At 40.9% G+C, this 19031-nt stretch overlaps 1 protein-coding gene across 1 annotated transcript in view; it reads right to left on the bottom strand.

Annotated features, from left to right (window-relative positions):
- LOC146492177 (voltage-gated delayed rectifier potassium channel KCNH8-like) overlaps positions 1–19031 on the bottom strand; it is a 51341-nt gene that overhangs the window by 17300 nt on the left and 15010 nt on the right. The window contains exons 2-10 of the mRNA XM_085151936.1: positions 14574–14807; positions 14333–14464; positions 12805–12950; positions 11855–12113; positions 9570–9727; positions 6979–7186; positions 4452–4829; positions 3306–3505; positions 2286–2535 (exon numbers count right to left, since the gene is read on the bottom strand). Coding sequence (XP_085008062.1) covers positions 2286–2535; positions 3306–3505; positions 4452–4829; positions 6979–7186; positions 9570–9727; positions 11855–12113; positions 12805–12950; positions 14333–14464; positions 14574–14807 — 1965 coding nt within the window. The remainder of the gene's footprint in view (positions 1–2285; positions 2536–3305; positions 3506–4451; positions 4830–6978; positions 7187–9569; positions 9728–11854; positions 12114–12804; positions 12951–14332; positions 14465–14573; positions 14808–19031) is intronic.

Here is a 19031-nt window from a genome sequence, read left to right on the forward strand (position 1 = left end):
ACACATGCAGGTCAGACATACTAACGAGTTTGCTGTCTCTCCTCTGTAGGCAGCAGTCACTTTATTATTTACACCAGTTAGCTCATTAAAATGAAAAACATTGTTGCTAATTTGCTACCTCCACTTCACGTGGACCTGAGTGTGTTTATGATTCTGTATTCTGTTTTATCCACGTCGGAATGGAAAGCGTGTCGATGTACGTGTTGTAGGACAAGACCCTGGAGAGGCTCTTATTGTGGCGGTATGACATTGACCCAGGTTGGTGATTTCAGCTGTTTAACAAGCTGCTTGCGGTGCAATTTAAAGGTGAAACTGCAGGAATATTCTCAGTGGTGGTTTGAGGTTGTTAGCCATTCCCCGCTCTTAAGTGAAGCTGCTGTCTCTGTGCTTCTTTTTTGCATTAAAATTGGCTCAAACATCCTGAACCCACAGATTATCTCCCATATCCCACAGTTTTTTAGCCTCTTTTTTTTCTTTCTGACAAACAGCCCTCACCTCAATAAAATACTTGCGGATACGACGAGTCTCGCTCCGCAACAGCTGGATGCCTGACACTGTTTACGTATAGTGCAAAGTGTCTGACAGCATGTCAACATGTCTACAACTTGTTCCATCGCAGCTAAGTGGAGAAATGAATAATTCATTAATTCACACATTAATGTTGTTTATAGGTTTGCTTTAGGGGTTATGGGTGCTCCCAAACGGTCTCATCAATCCCTGGGTCACACTCCATCTTCCATCTGATGGGGTGTTTATTGTTGCCCACAGGGACGGTTTAATATGACTGCAGTTTTATAAGCTCTGAGCCGCTCTTCTTAATTATGTTCGTCTCCATAAAAGCCGGCTATTAAATCTTGAAAACCTAATAACGACCTTAGTGTTAAACAGCCTTTTTCCATCTTTGCACACAGCACTGAAACCAGACAAAACATATTTGCTTGCAAGCAGATGAGATTAAAAAGGAAGATTCCTTATCTTCTATTTTGTCTTCCTGTCTTTGGTACTTGGTTGATTTCCCGTGTGTTTTAAAAGCAACCTTATATGCCACCATCACAACTCTAAAAATAATTTTTCCAGCATATTATTACTTCACAGGGGCAACCCTACATTTGTACTTGTGCACAAATGGCAAAGTGCCGCCACTGTTTAACTAACAGCTGATGTAAGCTTCTGCAACTAAACTGTTAGTTTCACCCGGATCACCTTTGGGTCATCTTTCTGTGCAAACATTTCACTCGATTTCCAATTCTCACTGCAGCACAAAGAGAGACCATGCAACGGCAATGGCCACGAATGAAGAGCTGAAAGAGGTTTCGATGACTCGACTCGAGAGCAAACCTCCCACGACGGCTATCTGGCACTCAACGAACACAATAATGACAGCGCTCTTTTCCTCTGAAGCTCACTGAACTCTATTAATCATACAAAGAAATGACTGCAGGCCCTCTTTAGCTCCATCCTCGTGCACTCTCAGATAAATGCTGGTTTTTAAGCCTGTTTCCTGCCAAAATCAAGGAGAGCTTCTATGTTCTAGAGTCCAAGACAGGCGTGACACAAGGCCTAATGCTCCGACACTTACTTCCCTAGGGTGCATCGCCACTCATGTACTTAATACTTTTTACCTGATTCTAGGCATTAACATTAACTATTCCTACCTCTTATGCCTATATTTAACTCTATACTTTCATTCTTGGACTCTTGGACATTAACCCTAGAGAACCAATGGGGTCGGATCTGACCCCATTGGTTCTCCAGGGTTAAAAACTTTGCATATGACTGGGTAGCCTTAGCTGTTTATTGCCAATCGCCTTTGCCATTTATGTTCTTTTTTGCAGACATTTCAAGGAAATACATCACTTTTTGATCAGATTAGTATTTTGATAAGAGTTTGATTATTGGGTGGCCCCATTGGATTGCCTGGTTTTTAAGGGTCTTGCAGACTTTTTGACTTTGGGAATGGGTGTACTACATAAAGAACTCCTTTAGTCTCTCACAAACAGGGGGTCTGAACAGCAGGTGGGCGGACTGGGCTGTATGCTTGAGGTGACCATATTAAAAATCACCCTTCTCTATGACTTAAGACAGAGCCAAGGGTATAAACGTAAGCTTTTGGGTCACAGGGATAACTTGTGTGGACACCGACCTCATGGTTTAAAATTTTGGTCATGTTTAAAATGAGCGTCTCTCATAGTAACAGTGTATATATGTCAGAAAATAAGGAAACATAATTTATGATTGAACTGTTTGGGTTTGTAGTCAAAATGAGCTGATTTTGTTTTCTTTACCTAAAATGGCCAGCACAGTGTTGTCCTTCAGGACTTCCATGGAGCCGGAGCACACAAAGTAGATAGCCTGGAGTGCGTCACCCTGGCGGATGAGGAACTCCCCCGGAGCGCAAAAGGAGGTCTTGATGATCAGGGAGAGGGAGCGCAGACACCCCCTGCTGGCCGATTCAAAGAGCGGCAGCTGCAGCAGCTCTTTGTTCAAGTGCATCGCGATGTCGGCTCTGAGCTCATCCGGGAAGTCCTTCAGCAGCTGAAGACGGAACGAGAACATGGCTCAATCTCGGCCTCAACTTCTGCTGCTTTTAGTGGCTTCTCAACTTTCTCTACCATCCTCTGAATGTAATGTGTGGGAAGGTGAAGGTAACAGCCAAAATAAAACCTTTTCACCTTCCCACATAGTCACAAGCAGCTGATACATGCATGTTCAGCAAGAGGTTTAAAGGCTTAAAATGTTTTTGCATATTTACTCACTCGTGCGAGCTCGCTGGTTTCTAAAGGGAAAGGCCTAGTGTAATGTGGAAAAGGGGAAAACTTTGCAAGGAGGAAAGTTGCTGGTAGTCAAAGTAAGAGCATCTGTCCTCCATGATGTTATTTCTTAAAAAAAGACAGGATTATCTAGATTTAAAACCAACTGGTGGCAAAACACACCAGGAGTGAGTTTAGAGTCTGTGAGGCCATTAATCCGTTAAATTAAGATGGCTGCTCCAGCGTGAGAGAAACCAAACAAAAACCAAATCCTCTCAATGACTGGGAGACGTGTTTTTTATATATATGCCTGGAGGACAAGTCACCTCATCTGCACTTTCAGTCCACTTTATCCCATTGTGGCTAATCCATGCTAGAGAGGCCACATGTCCGTTTGAGAACATTAAAGGATCAGTCTCACGTTTGTTTCCATCTAGAATTCACTGAATTGGATGCACAAACACTCCTATGAGTTTTACTTTTGCCTCAGGGCAGCAGTACCTCAGATCTATCTTAGATTCCTGCACTATCAAGACCAAATGTCATCCTTCCTACCTCACTGACATCAATACCGTTGTTGACAGACCAGGTTGTCTGGAAACACTCCATCATGCGTTGCTCCAGCACCTTGGGTAACCTGTGCACACGAATAAAGTCCTTCAGGTCCTTGGTGCGGGTGTGGTAGAGGGAGCGACGTGAGTACATCCTCTGGATGATGGCGGTCACGTTACCAAAAACCACAGCATGCATTAATGCTGCAGAGGAGACAGAAAAACAGGTAAGAACACCTGAAAAGCTGCTCAGTGAGATGTTTTCTGCAGTACTTGAGGTACTTGTGTGAGTTCGCTTAACGTCCAGCATGAAATGTGCAGTGTGAGGTTTAAATAACTTAGGATTACTGGGCAAAAGTGGTATTTTCTTATATTTAAAGTGACCCATTAACTGTTCGCTATTCTGCAGGGACTGAGTCAGGACTTTTTCCATATTTTGAAAACCAAGCATTCAATATAGAGATATATATCTATATATAGAGAGATATATAGAGATATATATAGAGAGAGATAGAGAGATATATATAGAGAGAGATAGAGAGAGATAGAGATATATAGAGATATATATAGAGAGAGATAGAGAGAGATAGAGATATATATAGAGAGAGATAGAGAGAGATAGAGATATATATAGAGAGAGAGATAGAGAGAGATAGAGATATATATAGAGAGAGAGATAGAGAGAGATAGAGATATATATAGAGAGAGAGATAGATAGATATATATATATAGAGAGAGATAGATAGAGATATATATAGAGAGAGAGATAGATTGATAGAGATATATAGAGATAGAGAGATATATATAGAGAGAGAGAGATAGAGAGAGAGATAGAGAGAGAGATAGAGAGATAGATAGATAGATAGAGATATATATATAGAGAGAGATAGATAGATAGAGATATATATATAGAGAGAGATAGAGAGATAGAGATATATATAGAGATAGAGAGATAGATAGATAGAGATATATATATAGAGAGAGATAGAGAGATAGAGATATATAGAGATAGATAGATAGATAGATAGATAGATAGATAGATAGATAGATAGATAGATAGATAGATAGATAGATAGATAGATAGATATTTTTATGGCTCAGGCTGTAAAGGGTTAAGAACATCTGACTTTGATGTTGAGGTTTTGCCCACCTCCGATCAGCATGGTGCAGATGGAGAAGATCTTCTCAGAGTCCGTGTTGGCCGAAACGTTGCCAAAGCCCACACTGGTCAGACTGCTCAGGGCAAAGTAGAGTGATGTCACGTAGGAGCTCCTGACAGACGGTCCGCCGCTCACTGTCATCCCTGAGCCATTCGGTGCCCTCACTCTGGTCTTGCTGCCATTCCACTGGCCCGAATCCAACACGCTCGGCCCGTTCAGTGGCTCCAAACTAGAGCCATTCCACTGGCTGTAATTGCTTAGTCCAGCTGTCACAGTGTCTTGAGGCGATTCAGAGACTCCCAGCAGGGAGGTCAGCGGTGCCATAAAGTATGGCGTTCCCAAGCGTTTGGCCAGTTCATGGAGCCAGCCTGGTGGGGGAAGTGGGACAGTCCAGAAGAGTTTGTCAGTTTAATGAGAGTGCATCCGTGTTTGTTTGATGACCTTTACTAGAAGGCTTCATTAGCGGCGGTAACGAGCCTGGAAGGGTAGAGTCATTCCTTCAGCTTTGGTGTATGTGCATTTGGGAGTACACGTCTGACACAGCATGCAAGCATTTTAATGTCAGATTGTATTTATGCACAGTGCAAATAATAAGTCTCATTATCTGTCAGCTTGTGGCTGTTTTAACATTTTGAGAGGAAGTCAAATCTCTTAGAAATTACTTACATCACAGGGACTTCTCAAATTTGCTTCATACTACTACTTGTTCTTAATCAACCACAGTAACGGGCATCACTTATATAAGCAGAGGTCATTCTTTGAAGTACTTAATATAAGAAAATGTCAGAACCCTAAATGGCTTTAAAATGATTAGGCATCCTAGTGGCGCACAATACCGATATAACTCTTATAATGCTTAAAAAGGTTAAACTCTATTATCTAATAGGGGTTGGGGAAAAAATTGATACTGTGTAGTATCGTGATATTTTGTTTGGTAATAATGTATCGATACAGGGACAGCAGAAATTGATATTTTGTTACAAAAAGGTTTTTGTGCTCTGACTTCAGAGCATGTTGATCCTTTTTCTGAGCAAGAATCCTGACATTCCTTCACTGTCCAAATGTGTTTAACTTGTTTTTGGCAGCAATAAACATGACAGTTTACTTATTTTAATTTAAGACATGTTTTATTTTAATTAAGTTTAAAACTTTTTTATTTAATGTAAAATTATATTTTGTTTTAATTTACTTTCAAATTCTTCAGTTGCTGAAGGGGCTGCATAGTTTTCATAAATTGCATAGTTCAGAATAGCTATAATTGTACCAGATGGTTGATTCAGTTAAGTTGGACTAGACTGTAATACAAACCGTTCAGTTTGTCAACAATAAAACTGAAATGAGAGAAAGACTGAGTGTGAGACTTTGTTATTAGATAAAATGAATATTGATAAAGTTTACCTTTATTTACAGAATCTGAATATCGCAAAATATTTTTAAAAATTGCAATAATATCGTATCGTGCGTTAAGTATCGTGATAATATCGTAGGATGTATGGTGATTCCCACCTCTATTATCTAGTCATATATTCATTTCAGTCAAAACACAAAACAGATGCAAAAATGGACAAAAACCTATGACTAGATCTAAAACAGGCTAAAGATACACTTTAAAATGTGTTCTTTGCTAAGTTGTCTGTTATGTGTAGTCACAACATCATCCCTATCCATCAGAAGATGGATGAGTACAAGGACTGTACAAAGCAGCCAAATAAGACTTTGAAAGACCTTCAGAAACCCTGGAGAACTATTGCTCAAGACCAATTTAAACAAAACACTAACGTCCGTCTCCTTGGAAGCAAAATACAGAGACTTTCGTGCATTATTGTCTGCTCCCTTGTCTTCTTTCCTGCTGAGTCTCTATCAGAATATTGCAATTTCAAGAGTAAAACACAGCTTTTTGTCTGAATTGTAGCAAACCCGGAGCTGACTTGTGTAGTGTTACATAAATAAACTGGTAAGAGAGCTTTTAAACCTCGTGTGCACAACTCTCATTAAGCCTGACTAGTGGAGAACAAGCCTGCTCATTGGAAGCAATTTGTGCAAGCTCAATTACCAACCCTATGATAAACGGCTGACCCACTTCTCCACCTTAGCCCACCCCACGTGTACATTTGCATCCACGCGCATCTACAAATCAGAGAAAACGATATATCTTTAACCGCTGCTCACCGTCGTCCTCCCTCTCTAGTCTTTTGTCTCATTGCGCTTTGTTGCGTTAAATCGCTCAAACAGGATAAGCACCAGCACCACATGCACCTCGCAGTATTGTTGTTGTTTGGCACCGGTGAGCGCAGTAGGAGGGGAAACAGATCACCATAATTAGAAGTGTTTTCGCAGTGAAAGGACACACATACAAGCTGCACGTAGAAGAGCATCTTCATGCTTTGCTTCGGCGCATTTAAAATGACACGCACAATCTTTGATTGGGTCTGTCTCCCTGTCTCTTTGCTCTTTTGCATCAAATGAATCCCCGTAAATCTTTAAATGAAACCACAATACAGACACATAGACACGAACCTATATCCCAGGAGGTGAGGCTATTACTTTCGATCTCGCTGCGCCCAATGAAGTACCACACGCAGGCCATCCAGTGGGCCAGCAGTGCAAAGGTGGACATGAGCAGCGTGAGGACCACAGCGCTGTACTGCGAGTAACGATCCAGCTTCTGCAGGAGGCGTAAAAGGCGTAGCAGGCGCACCGTCTTCAGCATGTGAACGCCGAAGTTCTGGGAGTCAGAGACAGAAGGGAAGGCGAAAACTTGTAACGGGAAATATGACAAGTGGAGCTGATTAGGATGGGATTAGTTACTCTCAGATAGGTAGGGTAGAATATTTACCGCGACTTGAATTAGAAATAGTCAGGTTTAATCGTTTTCACATCTGGAGCTGGGGAAGGTTTGTAATTAGAAGTATTGGTGGACACTGACAGTCTTAATCAGTCACCTTGATAGTGAGCTATGTTACTGAGGGACCTGGTGCACAAACCTATTTACAGCCAGACAAACAGCAAAAAAATGCCTCAGTAGCCTCACAACACAGACGGAATTAAAATAGCCCAAGAAAATAAATTCAGAGTTGGTTCAAATTCAGTTGTAGCCGGCAGAGGAAGTCACTGATGTTATCATACTTTAGTGAAAACAGTCCTGATGCTCCATCTTACCTCCTCAAACATGCTCACGATATTGATTTTTCTCTTTCTGTGCAATTCCTCGCTCATTTCTGTGTCCAATTAGTAGCCTGTTCACTGGTTTCCACACATGCATGATGGATTACACCACACAGAGACAAGAATTAATTCCAGAAACCGGGATGTGATTAAGAATCGGCAAAGAAGAAACAGGTGTGTGATTGCTCTGCTCTGCTCCTGTTTAAATCACAGGGGGGAAAGTTACAAAAATATGATGATGATAATCTAAAAAATAAATGATTAGAAAACAAACCAAAAAAACCCAACTCAGTGTCATGCTAATCACACACTGTATATACAGATCTGCCTTTAGTTGCATGGTTGTGTTGCACAAAAAAAATCTGAAAAAAGTTCAGATTCAAAGACAACTTCATGGGAAGTGTAACTGTAACTTTTTAAACAGGCACCTGTTATTATGATTTCCAGCTCCTCAATTTTATCCTGGGACTTCACTAAAGTGGTGTTTGAATACCACATTTTTCTCATTTTGGTTCTGTTACCACAATGAATTTTAAATGAAACAACTCAGGTGCAGCTGAGGTGCAGACTTTCAGCTTTAATTCAGGAGGTTGAACAAAAGGATTGCATAAAAATCTAACACAATCCCATCATTTCAGGGGCTCAAAAGTAACCAGACAAATTAAATAACTGAAAATAAAGTCTTCATTTCTATGCAATGACAGCCTGAGGCCTTGAACTCATGGAAATCACCACATGCTGGGTTTCCTCCTTTTTAATGCTATGCTAGGTCTTCACTGCAGCGGCTTTCAGTTGCTGTTTGTTTGTGAGGCTTTCTGTCTGAAGTTAAGTCTTCAACAAGTGACATGCATGCTCAATAGGGTTCAGATCAGGTGACTGACTTGACTGAGTAAGAATATTCCACTTCGTTGCTTTAATAAACTTCTGGGGGGTTTTGGAGGACATACACTCTTCGATCTTTTGGGTCGTCGCCCATCTGCATTATGAGATTTTAACTGCATTTTAGCTGAGAAAATACAGCATATAGACTCCACTTGTCACATCAGTACTTTAATTTTCTGTTTATAACATCAAGTGGTTAAGGATGCAACCAGGAAGCCTTAAAGAAGTGCCAGAAGTCTGGTCCTCCTTATCTAGAGTCCCACAGCCTTTTGGACTTGCAACCCCTGAAAATACAGACATATCTCTTTATGAGAAACAGCACAATGGGGACATGAGCTGTAAATGCTCTATAAAAAAGTAGTAAAACTCAATAAATATTAGACCAAAGTAAAAAAAATAAAATTGTTTTTTCTCATATATAAGAAATCTTTTGTGCATTCATTGCAATTTTACCATCTTGTGGTCCTTTAGATTTCTCTGGAGTGTAGCCTCATGTGCCAGTCTCAATCTTTTCTGTATGAACAGCTATCAGGATCTGCACTGAGCATCATCTGGCTAATCTACTTGTCTCAAACGGTAATTTGTCCTCAGCATACTCATTTATCAACTTAATTACCAGTTACCTAATAATGAGTTCTGGTTGATGCTAACCCTCTCGGCTTTCCTCCCTTTTGAAGCCACTCTTGCAACAAATTTGCACAGGAAGAGCAACGCTTCAACAAAATATGGAACAAAAAGTTGTCAGTCACTTTTCAGTTCAAGTTTCTGTGAGTTTAAGTGCAGGCGTTGTCGTCTTGGTGACCACTGAGCATGTTCAGTTTAATGGCCTTATTAAATCAGCAGTGAAAGAGTTGAGCAGCAGGAGAAGTGCTACTGATAAAAGAATGAGGTCTGTGACCACCAGCGGGGCCCTTAGAGCCGCTACCTTCACGTCACGTGCACAAATGGATAAAAATCATAACTAAAGGATCACAAAAGAATAAGCAACAGTCAAGCAAGCAAGATTTATGCACCATGCCTCTATTCTGACCCTCGTGTAAAAGTCATTGCTGCAGACTCACCACACTGATATTGAAGGCATAGAGCAGGTCAAAGGGCAAGGCGGCAATCAGATCCACAGACAGCCAGGACGTGACGTAGTGAATATATATAGAACGGGCGTCGTAGACCACCTGACCCGACGTGCTCACGTAAGTTGTTCGGAAGTTCAACACGATATCTAGAACGAAGCACACGAAAGGCATCATTAAATCTGGAGATGACCCAGTTGGATGTCCAAGGCTACGTCCACACGTACACGGGTATTTTTGAAAACGGAGATTTTCCTTTTTCGTTTTAAAAAATAATCCCGTCCACACGTAAACGCAGAAATGAAAGAAAACGCTGCTGGGAACATACCAAAGCAACAGGTGGTGATATATTCCTAACCGTGTAGAAATGTTGGCCAATCAGAAGTCTAGAAGCCTCGGTGGGAAATAGTAAACAAAGCTGGGGCATAGAAGCAGAACCGAGTCGTATGTGTGGAGGGACAGTAACTGTGTGTGTGTATGTAAGCATTTAAACACTGCAGAGACAATTAACAGTAACAGTATTGTAGAAATTCATTTCACCGAAACAATAACGTGGCGCACAGTGTGACGTCAAAAAAGGCGCACACCTTCGATGCTGCGTTTTCTCCGTTTTTCTCGTCCACACGTAAATGCAAAAACGGAGTTTTCAAAAATATCCACCCTGGCCAGAGTTTTTAAAAAATCTGCGTTTTCAGTCACCGAAAACGCCGTTTACGTGTGGACGAAAGGTGCAAACGCATAGAAAAATCTGCGTTTTCAAAAATACCCGGGTACGTGTGGACGTAGCCCAAGACCAACCCAACTTCTATTGAAACAGAACTGGCTAGCAAAAAAAGGAACTCCACCTTCACCACAGATAAAACAAGAAAGAAAAAGAATGACATCACAAATGTAGGCTGGAATGCTTTAGCAGTGTGCCAAAACCTTAAAGTCTAATTGACTCTCCTTCTTGTGATTAATCAGTCACCTTCTTACCTAAAGCAACACTGTGTCAGTTTGGTAACTTTTACTTGCATTTTTTATGAGCAGTAGATGAGAAACATGATACTGCAGCCATGCCTGTAGCATAAATATGAGGCTAAAGCCAGCAGCCAGTTACTCGGCAGAACCACAGGGACTGAGCTAGCACAACCAGTACCTGTAAATCAAACAAGTATTGTGTTTGCTAAACCAGGGTTGTCAAACATAAGTCTCAGGGGCCAGAATCAACCCGCTTTTCTAAAGCCATTTGACGGCTCTGGAAGGAAGCGCATGAATCTTAAATTATTTTTAAAATTATTTTTTGAAGGGTGGCATGAATTTTACTTTTATCTGTGTTTTCATAACTTGAAGGACCTTCTCCACATTCATTCAAAATTCACCAGTAAATAAGTATAAGATAAACCATTAGATGACAGAAAGTTCCTGTTTTTTCACTGTTTAATTTTGAAATTTACAAAAAAAGAAAAAGAAAAAGAGGATTTTCTGCCAATTTTCCATTTGATAATTACAGGACAGTGTGTGCAATGAGCTAACAGAACTTTTTCTGTAAATTTATAGATTTATATATTTCTTAAGCCCATCATGCAAAAAAACTGAGATGTATTGTTAAAATTTTCGTCAAAACTTACATTTTAACTACTGATTTTATCTACTGTTTTTTTAAATCAATTTTAAATCATTGTTTTTATTTGTTTCTTCCTGTTTAAAGTGTTAACCAGCTGCTGGCAGTATTTGTGCACTAGTTTCCTCAGTTTTAATGTTGCTCCCCCCAAAAAAAGTCCAAAAAATTCCATGGACACAGCTGCATACACGAGTGACTAATGTGAGCTCCTGGTGGCCTTTAAAGCAGTCTGATCTTACAAGTTCCACTTCCAGACTGACCCAGATTACCTAAACACTCACTGTATTCATGTTTTGGTACAAATGGAACAAAACACAGGCCTGGACGACCTGGTTAGTGCAGCTGCAATGGGAGATGTAGAGTCACATGGACACCAACAGCCCCTTTTGACTGAAGGGACTTTTCGAGAGCTCAGGACAGTGGGTATCATTTGTCTCGCAGACTGTTTAACGCAAACGTTTATGGGATTTGGGCCTTTGTGAATACTTTTGTGTGACTTCTATATGGATCCTTGATCATTTCAGGCTCATATTATATTCACCATTCATAGATGTTTCCACCAGAAAAAGAAAGTGCTCATTTTTAAGTATGGTTCATAAAATTGGATAGAAAATGATGAGTTAAAAGAGAAATGACTGGCAGAGAGAGGGGAAGCATCTTAAAACGGGCTTACCAATGATAAAAAGTATCTCCACCAAGATATCGCTGACACTCGGTGGGTTCCGCGCTGCCGAGCCGCCGTCCTCTCGTATTTCCACAGCTGTGAAGCAAACGTTATAGGGAACCGTGATGGCCACGTAGAAAGTGGCCAACAAGATCAGCCAATCCCAGCCGGCCTTGAATGCACCGTAGTGAAGGAGGATGAAACGGGATTTTTGGACATCGGCCACCTTATACTCGGGGACAGGGTTCGCATTGGCTCCGAGAACGCTCTTGATGTGTAGCATGGAAAAACACACATGAGAATTAATGGGCATAAATTAACAGTATTAGCATTATATATCTGCCAAGTTAACAATGGGGAGTGGCTTTTCATCTCCATTAAATATTTCATCTTTAGCACTAGATGTGAAGGTATCATTCATGGTTCCACTGGACTGGCGTGATTGAGACTCATATCGCCATCAAATCTAAATAAAATTGGCCAAGCTGAAGACAAATGGCTATTCCGACTGTTCCTCGCATGTTGGAGGCAGTTTGGCAGTCTTTATGTCATCAAGGTTGCTTAAATTTACAAGCCTTCATCTTTTTGAATTGATATGCAGATCACAGTCACAGGCAAAGGTTTTGAAACCATGACAACCCTCTTAATCAGTAAAGCCAGTAAACCCCTGACACCTTATAGTCTTGTGCTTCAGTTGCACTCTCCTGGAGGCTGCAGCTTTCCCTACAGACAAAACATGCTGATGACACTGCTACTTTTGGCCTTGCTAAAGGCTTAGTCAGGGTTTGAAAGTCTGTGACGGTGTATTTATATTTAAAATGGCGCATCCTCTGTGCATATTTTATTGATACTTAGCAAAGGAGAATTGTGACTGTAGAGTAAAAGTCAGAGGTCACTGAACTTTAAAAAAAAGACATTGGCTGTGAATAATTTAAACCACCAAACACAGCACATCTCACATTGTTGATCTTCAGCTTGCTCTTGGTTTTGTCCTGTTTCTGCAGGTGTCCCGACAGCTGATAGAGGACAGCCCGACTGCGCCGGCGCTCCATGTTACAGCCTGAGGGGCAGCTGATCTGGCGAATCTCCAGACCAGTTTCCTCGTCTGAGAGCAAGGGCACACAATAGGAGAACAAAGCACTAATGTGGCAGAAACTCTCACCGCGCTAACCTGCACATGCCTACAACTGAATCTAAAAGGAGGCAAATGAGAGATAGCGTGAGGACGACTGTCGTCTGGTTTAATTGAGCAACATTATGAACATTGTAGTAGTTTGGCTACACTGAGATCTGTAATCCAAAGCTAATATGTTTCACTTTAGGTCGTGGCTGTTCACCATAGCTATGGAGAGCCATAATCTAAATGTCTGAGGTCGTGTAAAACACTACACTAATACGTGAGGTGATGACAGCATTACATTAGTGGAGCGATGCTGAACATTTACTCCCTGCTGCTGTGGAGCTGGTTGTTATGTCTTTACATCCCTCAACCACACATACAGAAAAGTTTTCAGCACATAGCAAATCCCCTCCAGTTGAAACAAAACAGAAAACAGCACGAAAAAAAAAAAACTGGCGATGAATTCTTGAGCGTTGCAACTGACCAATCACGTTGTTGTGATGTCATAGCTTTGGAATATGGAGGAAAAGGAAAAAACAAATTCCTTTGTTTATATAAAACTCAGCATTTCAGGTGTTTTCTTTAAGAATTCATACAATATAATAAATATTTTATCAAGTCAGGTTTTCTGTTAGCCAGGCTTAGGTTTCTCATGTTGGGTTCCTCGTGACAGTAAGCTAACGTCTTGGCTAACGCTAACTGAATGCATCTGAATGCTAAGACAGTGTAAACAAGTCAGCTACGATGCTGATTCTGGACCAACGTTGTCATCGACATAGGAATATTAGACCATGTGAAAATGTCCACTTTGGATATTTTCAGATAAACAGTCCAAGTAGCACACAGGAATCTCGATATGTGCTTTAAGTCCTTGATGTTAACAGTAAGTTTGCCCAAAATTTACCGCTTGGGAAAGCAGGAGAATCGACTTGCCCGACTTGTTTGTGTTCTGTGAGAAGCTGCACTGATCCATTCATAAAGCTCCATCAGACCTTTAGATAGACAGCTGCAGCAGCTCTGCGTTTGCTCGAACCACTAGCATTATTTACAGCTCATCATGTGCAACGCACTCACGTGTCACTGTATGCTCACATCACATGTTCTTTAAATGCAAAGTGTATTTGTTCAGTGAATATATGCTGGCGCATTCATGCACAGCACTGTGCTTATGTTTTATAAGTCCGTGCACAATAGGATGTTGTTTTTATTTGACCCCTTCTCTTTAAAGGAATCATATGAACTGATCGGCTCTTTGCCATCTCTCACTACAGAACTGACAGCAGGTAAGTGAAGTAAGTAGTTTGACTGATTCTCGTTAATGCCTTGCTCATTTCACGTGAATTGGACAGGGAGTGGATGGTGCTCACCAATGTCCGATTCATTGCCATGGTCCTGGTCCTTGTTTTCTGTGATGTCCTTATGTGAGACCAGGAACAGAACCACCTCGCCCTTCTCGTTCTTGATGGGAACAATGTCCAACAGACACCAGAACTTAGAGCCTTTTCAAGGAAAAGAGATCAGAACACAGACACATATTGGTTTGGAAAGAAGAAACACTGCACTAAACGCTATTTAACTTGTCAGTCTGCTCCAGCAGCCGAGTCTTACCGCTCTTCTTGTACAGAATGATTTCAGTCTTGAACTCCCGGCGTTCATCCAGAGCTTTTTGCATCTGTGTGGTGAGAGGGTTGCTGGTCTCACTCCCGTACAGAAAGTGACACATGCAGCTCTTCTGCATCAGCTCGCCGCGGGCAAAGCCGGTCAGTTCGCAGAAGCCATCGGAGCAGTAGACAATGGGATAGAGAGACTCGACCTGAGCATTCCCCAGGACGAAGTTGCTGTCTGAGCGGAGGGAAGATGGGAAAGTGATGGAGCAAAGTCACAAGGGAGGAAAAAGGAGAAACATAATCAGGGTAAGAGTGTAAGAAAACTGGAGAGCAGTCAGAGGACAAAAGAACAAAACCAGAAAGCTCAAGTCGTTCTCTCTTGTTGTTAAATTCTGATAAAATACTTAATTACCACCAAACAACAGCTTAAACCAGCTGAGGCTGGGAGCTGTGCCTTTAAGGATGGGTTTTGCTGTGCATCCTGTCACATTCATGCACCACGTTGTGGGGTTGGCACCTACAGGTGATTATCACCAAGATTATTCAAAAGGTATCGCATTAAAATTTCATCCACGGCTGTCTTTTCTTTTTTTCTTTCAGTACTCACTCTCGCTGCGTGTTTGGCTCTAAAAGGCTTCTTCTCACTTTGAAGAGCTGTCCTCAAGGAGAATTTAACATGCCTGCTGCTTTTCAATGAACTTCAAAAAATAATAATCTCCTTTTCTTTGTTCGGCTTCTGCACCTCCCGTGCATTATAATTTTTTTTATTATCTTCAGCTGTTTTTTTTTTTTTGTTTTTAATCACACATTGTATGCTTTGGGGCCACGTCAATTTATCCTTACCTAACCTTTAAATAGTTTCAGACCGAAATTAGCATCAGTATTTTCTTCTTTGTGTCGGCTTTGGCCAGTAGTTAACATTGTTAAGATTTTGATATCACTCTGTTCATTTGAAATCATCTCTTTGCAAGTTTCTATATTCATTATAATTTTTATTGAATCGTCATGTGGCTACAACATTCTACTCTGAGGAAATTTACATTGCACAGTCTTATTAGGTGCCTGCCCTCTGCCATTTGTATGCTATCGTTGGGAGGTTTCAGTGATTTATTTATTTAATTTCTTTTCCCAAAAGTAGACATTTTGAGATTTTAAGGTAAGCTTTAGCTGTTATAGTATCATAAAAACTAGTTAGATAACACCTAACCATTTAGCTATTATATAAATACTGACATATCCAATTTTAAAGCTATATAATATATTAATAGTTAGCCATAGCTCAGTTACTAAACTAAAATTTATTCTGTGTGATACATTTTTCTATAATTTCTTTTAATATATGCTCATATGAATTACTATGAGGAATTTAGGTATAGACTGACTTGGATAAAGATATTATAACATAAAACCACAGACTGTATATAAGTGATGGATGCAGTGGTGTCTTTGATTAAAATCCTATTTAATGGCCAGCAGGAAGTGACTCCAAAAAGATAAATATCCCAGAGATGCTGAGCACTTGTTGGCCCTTTTGCCTTCACTCTGTGGTCCATCTCATCCCAAACCATCTTGATTGGGTTTAGGTCAGGTGACTGTGGAGGCCAGCACTCACTCCCCTCATTGGTCAAATAGCCTTACACACCCTTGAGGTGTGTTTGGGGTCATTGTCCTGTTAAAAAATAAACAATGGCCCAACTAAACGCAAACTTGTTGGGATGGCATGTCGCTGCAGGATGCTGTGGTAGCCATGCTGGTTCGGTGTGCCTTCAGTTTTTAATAAATCACCAGCAAAGCACCCCCACACCATCACACCTCCTCCTCCATGCTTCACGATGGGAACCATGCATGTAGAGACCATCCGTTCACCTTTTCTGCGTCGCACAAAGACATTTGGGGTGGCTGTAGCTCAGGTGGTAGAGCAGGTCATCTACTGATCGGAAGGTTGGTGTTTGATTCCTGGCTTCCCCTAGTCTGCATGCCAAATATCCTTGGGCAAGATACCAACCCCAAATTGCTCTCCGATGCATCCATCGGAGTATGAATGTGTGTGAATGGTATCTAGAAAGCACCTAGAGAAATGTGCTTGTGCGAATGGGTGTGAATGGGTGAATGCACAAGTTGTGTAAAGCGCTTTGAGTGCTCAGAAGAGTAGAAAAGCGCTATATAAGAACCAGTCCATTTACCATTTACCATGCCAGGTGGAAACAAAGATCTCAAATTTGGACTCATCAGGCCAAAGCAAAGATTTCCATTGGTCTAATCTCCATTCCTTGTGTTTCTTGGCCCAAACAAATCTCTTCTGCTTGTTGCTTTTCCTTAGTAGTTTTTTCTTAGCAGCTATTTGACCACAAAGGCCTGATTCACACAGTCTCCTCTGAACAGTGGATATAGAGATGTGTCTGCTACTGGAACACTATGTGCCATTTACTGTGGCTTGCAAAAGTATTCGGCCCCCTTGAACTTTTCCACATTTTGTCACATTACAGCCACAAACATGAATCAATTTTATTGGAATTCCACGTGAAAGACCAACACAAAGTGGTGTACACGTGAGAAGTGGAACGAAAATCATACATGATTCCAAACATTTTTTACAAATAAATAACAGAAGTCGCCTGTGAGTTTAGGTGGACGGCCTCGTCTTGGTAGGTTTACAGTTGTGCCATACTCCTTTCATTTCTGGATGATGGCTTGAACAGTGCTCCGTGGGATGTTCAAGGCTTGGGAAATCTTTTTGTAGCCTAAGCCTGCTTTAAATTTCTCAGTAACTTTATCCCTGACCTGTCTGGTGTGTTCTTTGGACTTCATGGTGTTGTTGCTCCCAATATTCTCTCAGACAACCTCTGAGGCCGTCACAGAGCAGCTGTATTTGTACTGACATTAGATTACACACAGGTGCACTCTATTTAGTCATTAGCACTCATCAGGCAACGTCTATGGGCAACTGACTGCACTCAGACCAAAGGGGCTGAATAATTACGCACACCCCACTTTGCAGTTATTTATTTGTAAAAAATGTTTGGAATCATGTATGATTTTCGTTCCACTTCTCACGTGTTCACCACTTTGTGTTGGTCTTTCAGGTGGAATTCCAATAAAATTGATTCATGTTTGTGGCTGTAATGTGACAAAATGTGGGAAAGTTCAAGGGGGCCGAATACTTTTGCAAGCTACTGTATCTGGGCTCTAATCTGAGGTCCTGTTAACTTGTCATTTCTGAGGCTGGTGACTCAGATGAATTTATCCTCAGCAGCAGAGGTGACTCTTGGTCTTCCTTTCCTGGGCCAGTCCTCATGTGAGCCAGTTTCATTGTAGCACTTGTTGCACCTGGTTTTTGCGACTGCACTTGAGGACACATTGAAAGTTTTAGCAATTTTCCAGACTGACTGAGCTTCAGCTCTTAAAGTAATGATGAACTGTTGTTTCTCTTTACTTAGCCGATTGGTTCTTCAAGAAAGGCACACCTGTAAAGTGAAAACCATTTCAGGTGACTACATCATGAAGCTCATTGAGAGAAGGTCAAGGGTTTGCAGCGCTGTCAACAAAGCAAAGGGCGGCAACTTTGAGGAATCTAAAATATAAAACATATTTAGAGTTATTTATCAATTTTTATTTGCTACATAATTCCATATATCTTGCTTCATATATTTGATGTCTTCAGTGAGTATCTACAATGTGTGTCCAAACTTTTGACTGCTAGTGTGTGTGTATGTAAGCATACGTAACTTGACGAGCAGGCTATGATTTAAGCCAGAGCTATGACAAATCTTTTGACAGCTTAAGTTATGCAGCCAGCCTTGAATAATTCATTATCAGACATTGGGTTAGGTATGATGACTGACTCACACTCTTAAGGCATTCATTCCATTGAGATCATTAAAGTCCATGCATGCATGAATCTGGGGGACTGGAGCAACCACTTTGAAGAATGTGAGCAATACAGGATGAGAGAGCCAATGATTGAATGAGATGAGCAGGAATAGATGAATCAATAGATGCATATAAAGGGACATTGCTTAAATAACTGGGGACAATGAAATTTTATAATTTGCACATTAATAAAGCATGCCCAATGTAAATGCTCTTGCCAGACCTTGAAGCACTAGTCAGACATAAATATAAACTGCCTCTCAGTGCTAGAGGCTCATGGAAAGTCACATACGTCTCCGAGGCAGTACACTGAAGTTGTAAATCAGAATAATTAACTGACAAAAAATATTTTTGTGCATATTGTGTCATCATTAAATATATGGCTCAATAAAATCTCATTTATAGTGACACAGACATGTGAAAAAGAACGTTTTCATAACATAATAAAAGAATAGCGTTTGATTGGCTGATAACCAGCCAGTGTGAGCATCTCTTAAAAAACTAAAGTTTTGGCAGTTTGCTGGTCTGGAGCATTCAGGTGTGTTAACACAATGTCACAGTCTCCTCAGGCGTGGATACCCAGTCAATT

Source organism: Neolamprologus multifasciatus, chromosome 23 (assembly GCF_963576455.1).
Source record: "Neolamprologus multifasciatus chromosome 23, fNeoMul1.2, whole genome shotgun sequence".
Lineage (NCBI taxonomy): Eukaryota > Metazoa > Chordata > Actinopteri > Cichliformes > Cichlidae > Neolamprologus > Neolamprologus multifasciatus.